The 10,000-nt window shown below is 36.5% G+C and overlaps 1 protein-coding gene across 5 annotated transcripts in view; it reads left to right on the top strand.

Annotated features, from left to right (window-relative positions):
* The window catches only part of LOC135094408 (uncharacterized), a 65,553-nt gene that overhangs the window by 28,458 nt on the left and 27,095 nt on the right, over positions 1–10,000 (top strand). The window contains exons 2-4 of one of the 5 annotated variants that reach the window (XM_063994476.1): positions 325–1,196; positions 1,346–1,918; positions 2,643–2,720. In XM_063994476.1, the coding sequence (XP_063850546.1) occupies positions 2,678–2,720 (43 nt within the window). In that variant the 5' untranslated portion in view covers positions 325–1,196; positions 1,346–1,918; positions 2,643–2,677. Of the gene's footprint in view, positions 1–324; positions 1,919–2,642; positions 2,721–10,000 lie in introns of all 5 variants that reach the window. The other 4 variants (XM_063994477.1, XM_063994475.1, XM_063994478.1 and 1 more) reach the window with 4 other exon arrangements.

Genomic DNA, 10,000 nt, shown 5'->3' with positions numbered 1-10,000 from the left:
CTCTCCCACTCCTCCCTTTCCCTCCTCTTCCTTCCCTCCCTTCCTTTCCCTTCTCCTTAAGCCCACTGGAGGAAAGGAAGGTGGAAAAAAATTTAAAAAACACGAGAATTAGCTCTCTCTCTCTCTCTCTCTCTCTCTCTCTCTCTCTCTCTCTCTCTCTCTCTCTCTCTCTCTCTCTCTCTCTCTCTCTCTCTCTCTCTCTCTCTCTCTCTCTCTCTCTCTCTCTCTCTCGTGCGTGTTTCATTTCATATTTCAATTTTTAGAAAATTTTTTGCCTAGCTAATCTTCATTTTCACTTTTATTATTATTTTTTTTTATTTTCAGAGAAGCGGGAAGGAGAAAATGGAGAGGAGGAGATTCTGATAACGCGGGAAGATGAAGAACTAAGAGAGAGAGAGAGAGAGAGAGAGAGAGAGAGAGAGAGAGAGAGAGAGAGAGAGAGAGAGAGAGAGAGAGAGAGAGAGAGAGAGAGAGAGAGAGAACAGGTGAACAGAGAACAGAAAAAGAGATGAGATTGTGAACTGGGAGAACAAAAAGGAAGAACAGAAAACAAGATTGTGAAGAAGTGAAGGAGAGAAAAAAAAGTGAAATTGTGAAGAAGGGAAGGGAAGAACGGAAGAGAACAAGGGAATATAAAGAACACTATTAATTTTTAAGAGGCAGGAATTTTAAAAGGATCAGTAATTTAAAAGGATCTGGAAATTTTAAAGGATGAAGTTTAAAAGGAGATCAAATTTAAAGGGTAAAGTTTAAAAGGACAGGTATTTTAAAGGATCAGAAATTTTAAAGTACAAACATTTTTAAAAGGACTAAATTTTTTAAGTATCAATTTTTTTTTTTTTTTTTTCAATGGCCGGATGTTTAATAGGAACAATAAACTAACAGGAAATTTTTAAAGGCATTTTTTTTATTTAAGCAAACATTTTAAAGGACAAAATTTAAAAGGGCTCATTTGTAAAGACGCCATTTTTTATGTAATTTTTTTTATAAGCATACGAACAAGAACTAAATAAAAGATAAAAAAAAAGAAAAGAAAAACAATATATAAGATAAAAAAAAAAAAGTCACAATATTTATTTGAAGATAGAAAGGAAAAAAAAATTACATGAACGAAATTGTGGTTTATATGAAAAGCACAATAGATTTTTATTAATTTATTTTCAACAGAGCAATGAAATGTTTTGAGAAAAGTGAAGGTAAGCCATTAAAAGCTCCACATTTTTAAACAGTAAAAGAAAAATACTGGAAAAAAAATAGTTGATGTTTTGTTTTACTTTATAAATTGTAGAAAAAAGATCAAACAAAAAATCCTGTGAAAATAATAAAAAAAATAGTGTTATTCTAGGAAAGAGGAAAAGTGAATATTGAAAATAAAACTGGAGGAAAAAAAGTTGAAAAAATAATAAAAAGAAATGATAACTGAACACTACAGATAAACAAAAGGAATAATGATAAAATAAAAGCTTAAATAACACAGAAAAGGAACCAAGAAATTGAAGACAAGAACGATACAACAAACTTGAAAAAAAAACAGAAAAATATAGAAAAAAACACGATAATAGAAAAGAAAGAAAAAGAGAAAACAGAGAAATATAAAAAAAGAAAAGGAAAAAACTGGACAAACTTTGATAAAAAAAAGAAAAGAAAAAATCTTGAAAATTTATCAAAAATAATGAAACTAAACACAAGACAACTTAGAACATAAAAGAAAATAAAAAAAAAATGAAACATTAAACAACATGAAATACGTAAACAAACAGATACATGATGAACAATGAATGAAAAAAATAAATACTTTAGAAATAATTAATAATGAAACTCTGAACTCGTGTGAAAATCTAATCTCTTTTCAAACTCCATGACAGTAACACGAGCTGAAGAAAACGAGAACCACGAGAGGAAGACAACAGTGACACAGGTAATAGAAAATGGGTCGAGGTTTATTACAGAAAACGTGATTCAGTTGTTTTACTTGCCACAAAAAATAAAAACAAAGGGAAAAATACAAACCACAACAAAAAATAAACTAACAACAAACAAACAAACAAAACAAAGAAAACAAAACAAAACTGAACAAACATACAAACAAAAGTAAACTAAACAAACAAACAAACAAAACTAAACTAAACTAACAAAAATTTTCCACACAAACAATTAAACCAGAAATATTTTTGCTTATTAATCGCATTTTTTTTTTTGTACAATTCCACATTTTTTCCACTAACAAACACCACTTTCTCTCACACTTAAGCTAGACACCCCTTCACAAAACAAACAAACAAACATTTTCCCTCACATTTAAACCACACACCCTCTCACAAACAAACAAACAAACATTTCCCCTCACATTTAAACCACACACCCTCTCACAAACAAACAAACAAACATTTCCCCTCACATTTAAACCACACACCCTCTCACAAACAAACAAACAAACATTTCCCCTCACACATCAACCTCATTCCCTCACAAATAAAAAAAATGACACCTCTCTTCACACTCCCTTCACAAACAAACAAACAAACATACAATTTCCCCTCACATCTAAGCTAACATTTAAACCAGTCACTCCCCTCACATATCCACACAGCCAATCACATGCTGACACCTTCCCCTCACCTCAGCCATTCCCCTCATTGCAGTAAACAAGGAGTCGAGGAAAGGACATTGCGTCGCCATGAAATTCTCCCTCTTATTCATCTCCCTCCCTCTCTTCCTAGGTGAGTAAGGTTTGGGTTTGTTGTCTGCTACCTGTTGTATTTTTAATTATTCGTTTTATTTATGGATGAGTAACGTGACCTTTTTTTTTTCTTGTTTTGTAATTGTTTTTTTTTTTTCTGTTAGTTTTTGTTGTTGTTGATTTTTTTTTTCTTGTTTTAGTAAGTTTTTTTTTTTTTTATTAGTGTCTATGGTGATTTATATAAGCTATTGTTTTTTTTTTCCTACTTTGTTTCCTAATTTCATTCATTTTTTTCCTTTCCCAACTTTTTTTTTTCCAATCATTTTCTCTTTTGTATTACCTCTCTCTCTCTCTCTCTCTCTCTCTCTCTCTCTCTCTCTCTCTCTCTCTCTCTCTCTCTCTGCATGTTAGTTGCGGTTTAAAGTAAAAAAAAGTTTGAAAAGTATAAAGATTGAAAAGTTTCCCTATCTATACTAATACTCTCTCTCTCTCTCTCTCTCTCTCTCTCTCTCTCTCTCTCTCTCTCTCTCTCTCTCTCTCTCTCTCTCTCTCTCTCTCTCTCTTATTGTGAACTTTTTATTGAACTTTCTTCTCCTTCCTTCTTCTTCTTTTCTTCGTTTCTTCAGTCAACTCACAGTACCTGAGTCACCTTTCCCCTCACATGCATTCACTCACGATAAAATTAAGGAACATTTATACTTTTTTCCTTCGTTTTTTCCCTCTTTTATTCTTTCCACCTTTTTCTCTTTATTTGTGTTTCTCTTCCCCTCACGTTTATTCATTGAAAGGTAAGTTAAAGGGCATTCACACTATTTTTCCTATATTTTTTCCTCTTATTCACCCCACCTTGTTTTTTTTTTCCTTTTTTGTTGTCATTTTTGTGTGTTTCCTTTGTTGTCTCATATAGGGAAATTCACAGATAAATTAACTTTTTTTCCCCTTTCATTTTTTTTTCATTTTTTTACATACAAACGTAATATTTCACAGTTTTTCTTTTTTCTTTTCTTTTTTTATTCTCTATCTTTCTTCATTTTTTCCTTTGTTTTTTTCTTTTTTTATTATATTCAACCAGTCACAGATAATTTTTTTTCCCCTTCTCATTCTTTTTTTCAACATACATACTTTAATAATTCTTTTCTTTTCCTTTTTTTCTTTTTCCTACCTGTCTTATGTACACCTGTATCCCCAACACCTATTAACCCATTAACAGGTAAAAAATACGTAACCTTTCCTCTATTTTCCCTTTTCCTTTCACTTCTCTTCAGTCAATACACAGGTAATATTTCACATTTTTCTATTTGTACATCTTTTTCTAACTTGTCTTGTGTACCTGTATTCCTAACACCATTAACCCATTAACCTAACATTTCCCCTTTTTCAATTTAATTTCCACCTTTCTTTAATACACACGTAACAGTTTACATCACTCCATTTCACTTCTTCTACCTATTCCGTGTACACGCCTTCTGTAATTGCATTTCTAACACACATTTACAAGCAAATTTCTTCGCATTTCTAGCATTTATCCCCTTATTTATTTTTTTCCTATGTCATTATGTATATTACCTGCCCCACCTTTGCTCTCCACGTTCCCACACACAGGTGAGGTATAAACGAGAAATCCTCACCTTTTTTCACGGTCAAGATGAGTTTAATCTCTTCCCTGCATTGAATAATCTTTATGTTAATGACCATTACTTATACGAGAGAGGGGAAAAAATACAGAAGGAATGGAAACTTTCGTATTTTTTGATATTGAAAGCAAAAGGGAAGAAATGAGTGTTAGTAATATCTTAGCATAAATATTTGTTCTCCTCAGTATTAAAAGACAGAAGGAAAAATAAATATAAAAGGAATTGAAATTTAAGTATTTATCTCGATATTTAAAGAGCAAAGGAAGAAATTAGCGTTATTAGTGTAAATATCTTAACATAAAAAAAAAATTTGTCCTCAATATTAAAAGACAAAAGAAGAAACGAGTATTAGTAATCAATATCTTAGTAGTCTTGTTAACACTTTTACTGCAATTTACAGCATTTAAACCACTGCACATTGAAACTAATTAAAAACAGCGCTTGGTAACGTAAATATCTTAGTAATGAAGTCTTGCTAACACTGAAAAATAACGCAAGAGAACAATGAAAAAGAAACAAAAGGGCAACAAAAACTAAACGCAAAAAAGGAACCGTTGCAAAATACTAAAGAGGAGAAAAAAAAGAAAAGAAAAAATAAAAATGTCGAAACGCAAAAACTGAATTATTGTAAAATGATGAAAAGAATAAAAAAGAAAGAAAACGAGATCGAGACACAAAAAAAAAACGAACACGCTGACAATTATGAAAACAGTAAAAAAAAAAAAAAAAAAAGAAAAGACTAAACAAAATCGAAACTTTAAAAAAAAAAAAGCATCACTAAGAATAATACAACAGAGGAAAAGACTAATTAAAAAGAAAAAAAAACATCACAAACAAAAACAAAAAAAACACGAAAAAAAGACAAAAAAAATAAAAAACAAAAGAAATGAAAAAAAAAACATAAAAGAAGCGAAAGAAAAACTCACGATACCTAATTTGCCAACGAATAGAACTACAAATGACTACATAAATATTTAACAAGACAATAAATAATGTAGTACAGGAATACAGATCATTCTTTCCAGACACATAAGAATGAAGAGCCAGTGAGAATATGAGAGAACAGTAACAAAAGGCATTCCTGAGGTGGGCTGGGTGAGAGAGAGGGAGGAGGAGGAAGGGGGAGAGAGAGAATGATTGAGGGAGAAAGAGAATTGAATTACTTAAGGTAAATCTATAAGCAATCTGTTGTTGAATGTCACTTAATCAATACTTGTGTGTGTGTGTGTGTATGTGTGTGTGTGTGTGTGTGTGTGTGTGTGTGTGTGTGTGTGTGTGTGTTCTGCTACTCATTGGTATATCATGCACACACACACACGCACACACACACACACACGCACACGTCAAACACATCACACAATTTTCACTTTTTTTGACAAATACAGAATTCTAAAAAATGAAAATAAAAATAAAAATGAAAATAAAAATATCATATCAGAAATCATTTTGACAATTTAATGAAGGTTTGTTGTGTTGCACCTGAAACACATCACCAACACCAGAAAAAGGCAACAACACCTGCTTATTAATTATGTTACACCTTTATTGTTTTCATTATTATTACTATTATTATTACCATTATTATTATTATTATTATTATTATTATTATTATTATTATTATTATTATTATTATTATTATTATTATCATTATTGTATGTGTGTTTATATGGGTGAGTGTGTGTGATTCTCTCTCTCTCTCTCTCTCTCTCTCTCTCTCTCTCTCTCTCTCTCTCTCTCTCTCTCTCTCTCTCTCTCTCTCAAATTCACGCTATAAAGGAATGGATAAAACAGAAAAATGAGATTAACAAATTTTCACAGCACAAAAATAAAAGATAAAAAAGAAACTAGAAAAAACAAAAAATTTTCCACTTTTCCCTCAAAAAAACAAAACTGGATTAAACCTGAAAGAAAGCTCACACCTCTTCTCTCTCTCTCTCTCTCTCTCTCTCTCTCTCTCTCTCTCTCTCTCTCTCTCTCTCTCTCTCTCTCTCTCTCATTCCCCTTCACTGCCCTTTCTTCCCCTTTTCTTTTCCTTTATTTTTAACGTGATATCTCTCCCTCTTCCTCTCCCTCTCCCTCTCCCTCTCTCTCTCTCTCTCTCTCTCTCCCTCTCCCTCTCAATTACGTCAGTTCAGATCACTTTGGGACTCTACCTGACAAAAATTTAACACCAATCATACCTGTGAATAACACCTGTCTCCTCTCACTCTCTCCCCTCACTTCCCCTCACTCTCTCCCCTCACTTTTCCTCTCCCCGTTCCGTCCCTCACTTCCCCTTCCCCTTCCCCTTCCTCTCTCTCTCTCTCTCTCTCTCTCTCTCTCTCTCTCTCTCTCTCTCTCTCTCATCCTTCCCCTCTCCTTTTTTTCCCTCTTTCCCCCTTCTCCCTCCTTTCCTCCCTATTTCCCTATTTCCTCAGTTTTCCCCTTTCTCTCCCCCCTTCCCTCTCCCTCTCTCTCTCTATCTCTCCTTCCTTACTTCCTTCCTTCCTATACTTTTTAATTTCCCCTTTTTATCTCCTCTCTCTCCTCTTCTCCCCTCCCTCCCTCCCTCCCTCCCTCCTTCCCCTCTCCCTTTCCTCCATAATTTGTTTTCCTACCTTTCTCTCCCCTCCCTCCCTCTCCCTCTCCCTCTCTCTCTCCATTTCCTGCCTCCCCCTCCTTCCCCTCCCTCTCTCTCTCTCTCACCCTTCTCTTTAACACTATTTCCTCTCTCCCACCCTCACCCTCACCCTCTCTCTCTCTCTCTCTCTCTCTCTCTCTCTCTCTCTCTCTCTCTCTCTCTCTCTCTCTCCCCTCCTTGTACTCTCACAACATGGGTTTTCCCCTCTCTCACTTTCTCACTCACCCCTCTCCCTCTCTCTCCTTTCTCTCCCTTCTTACTCTCCCCTCTCCCTCTCTCCCCTCTCCCTTAAGTCAGATATACATTGTTGGTTGGTCAATACAGTATACATAAGGAGGAGGAGGAGGAGGAGGAGGAGGAGGAGGAGGAGGAGGAGGAGGAGGAGGAGGAGGAGGAGGAGGGGAAAGGAAGAAAAGGCTATGGTGAGAAATGAGGGGAAAGAAGGAGATTGAGAAGGAGGGAGAGAGAGAGAGAGAGAGAGAGAGAGAGAGAGAGAGAGAGAGAGAGAGAGAGAGAGAGAGAGAGAGAGAGAGAGAGAGAGAAAGGGTGTGGCTTTGAAATGGAGAAATTGGTTTGGAGGAGGAGGAGGAGGAAGAAGAGGAGGAGGAGAAACGGAAGGGAGGAGGAGGAGTAGGAGAATGAGAGAAAGAAAAGAAGAAAAGAAAAAGTGTAAAGGACTGAAGGAAGGAAGAGGAAGAGAAGGAAGATGAAGAGGAGGAGGAAAAAGAAGAGAAAGGAAAGGAAGAGGAAGAGAGGAAAAGATTAGATAAGGTTAGATAAGTGTATAAAATTTCCTCCTTCTCTTCCTCCTCCTCCTCCTCCTCCTCCACTTCCTTATTGTCTTACAAAATATCCTCTTCTTCCTCCTCCTCTTCCTCCCTCTTCCCCTGGCTCTAACTTCTACCTGCATGTAATTTCTTCCCTTCCTCCTCCTCCTCCTCCTCCTCCTCGTTTCCCTCTCTTCTTTCCATTCCTCCTCCCTCCAATTCTACCTCTTCTTCTTCGTCTTCTGTTTCTACTTCTCCTCCTCCTCCTCCTCCTCCTCCTCCTCCTCCTCCTCCACCATATCTATGACATCTTCCTTCCTCTCTTCCTCATCCTCCAACATTGCCTCCTTCTCTCCTCCTCCTCCTCCTCCTCCTCCTCCCCCTCGTATTAGTTCCGATCAACAACACAGCCCCCACCTCTCTCTCTCTCTCTCTCTCTCTCTCTCTCTCTCTCTCTCTCTCTCTCTCTCTCTCTCTCTCTCTCTGGAAGGGGCTTGAATGGGAATTAAACAGGCCTGAAATGGTGCTGAGAAGGGACTGGAATATGCCTGGAATATACCTGGAATGGGAATGGATTAAGACACAAGCAAGAAGGGTCAGGAATGAATTAACTTGGAGAAGGGGCAGGACAATGTTAGGCGGGGCTGGGCGGGGCTGGGCGGGGCTGGGCGTGGTGGGGAGAGGGGATGGGCGGGGAGAGATGAGTGGCAGGAGAGTGGGGGAACGTAGAGCGTGGTAGGGCGGTTGAAGGGAGAGGGGAGAAGCAGCTGGGGAGTAGGGAATGGGGGGAGAAATGGGTGAGGGGGGTAGGGAAAGGTACGGGCGGGGCTGGGAGGGGCTGGGAGGGGCTGGGCGGGGCTGGGGGGAGCTGGGCGGGGCTGGGAGGAGCTAGGCGGGAATGGGGAGAGGAAAAGGGGAGAAGGGAGAGGGGAGAAGGGAGAGGAGGGGAGCATGCAGCTATTGATTCTCGTTCATTTATATCTGACAACTAGTAACTATAATAGGAGCTTTCATCAATTCTCTCTCTCTCTCTCTCTCTCTCTCTCTCTCTCTCTCTCTCTCTCTCTCTCTCTCTCTCTCTCTTGTTATTTGTTTGTTTGTTTGCTTGTTTGTTTGTTGTGTGTGTTTGTGTGTGTGTGGTTTATATTTAGATTGGGTGGTGTGTTAAATTGTTGTTGTTGTTGTTGTTGTTGTTGTTGTTATAGGAATAGAACAAGAAAAGACGTGACAGTACAGTAGTAGTAGTAGTAGTAGTAGTAGTAGTAGTAGTAGTAGTAGTAGTAGCGACGAACGCATACACAAACAATTTCATTCACGTTTCAAACACATTTTTCACACACTTAAAATACACACACACACACACACACACACACACACACACACACACACACACACACACACACACACACACCACAGCACAAAAATACACACACAAAAAAAAAGAGAGGGAAAAAAAAGTAAATAATCAAGTGGGATTCGAACTGACGAGAAAAAGAGGGAAAAAAAAAAAACACAAGCTTACCACTTCACCAGGTACCCAAACCACCACCACCACCACCACTACCACCTGTGTTATTAAAAAGTTAGTGGTGTTGTTGTTGCTGTTGTTAATTGCTATTGTGGTGGTGGTGGTGGTGGTAGTGGTGGTGGTGGTGATGTTATTGTTATTAAAACATTACACATTTGAACAGTTTTTGTCATGGTTCCAGAGTTCAATTGTCTCTCTCTCTCTCTCTCTCTCTCTCTCTCTCTCTCTCTCTCTCTCTCTCTCTCTCTCTCTCTCTCTCTCTCTCTCTCTCTCTCTGTGTTGCTTTGATTTTTTTTCTATTTTTTATCAGTATTTTTTTTATTTTCTATCTTTTTATTGTTTTCTATTTATTTTCTATTTTCTCTGTGTCCGAACGAGTGTATCTTGTACATTCCTTTGTGTTTTTCATCTATTTTTTTTTTTTATTTGGTTTCATTTATTTATATGTTTTTTTTTTTCCTGTATGCCAGTGTTTTGTTTTCAACTGCTTCGTATTTTTATCTATTATTTTATCGATTTATTTTTTTTTTTTTTTGTGGGCTTTCAAACTTGTGTATTTTGTTTTTTTATCTATTTTTTCTTTTATATATATTGAAAGTTGCATATTTCGTTTTCTTTCTTTTTTTTCATCTATTTCTCTCTTTTTGTATTCCAAGCTGCATATTTTATTTTATTATTATTTTTTTGTTCTTTTTATCTATTCTTCTTTTCCGTACGCATTCAAACACGTGTATTTTTTTTCTTTTTTTTTCATTTTTTTTCACGCCAAAC

This window comes from Scylla paramamosain, chromosome 45 (genome assembly GCF_035594125.1).
Source record: "Scylla paramamosain isolate STU-SP2022 chromosome 45, ASM3559412v1, whole genome shotgun sequence".
NCBI lineage: Eukaryota > Metazoa > Arthropoda > Malacostraca > Decapoda > Portunidae > Scylla > Scylla paramamosain.
Note: the sequence above shows the minus strand (reverse complement) of the source record. Positions and strands in the feature narration are given on the sequence as shown.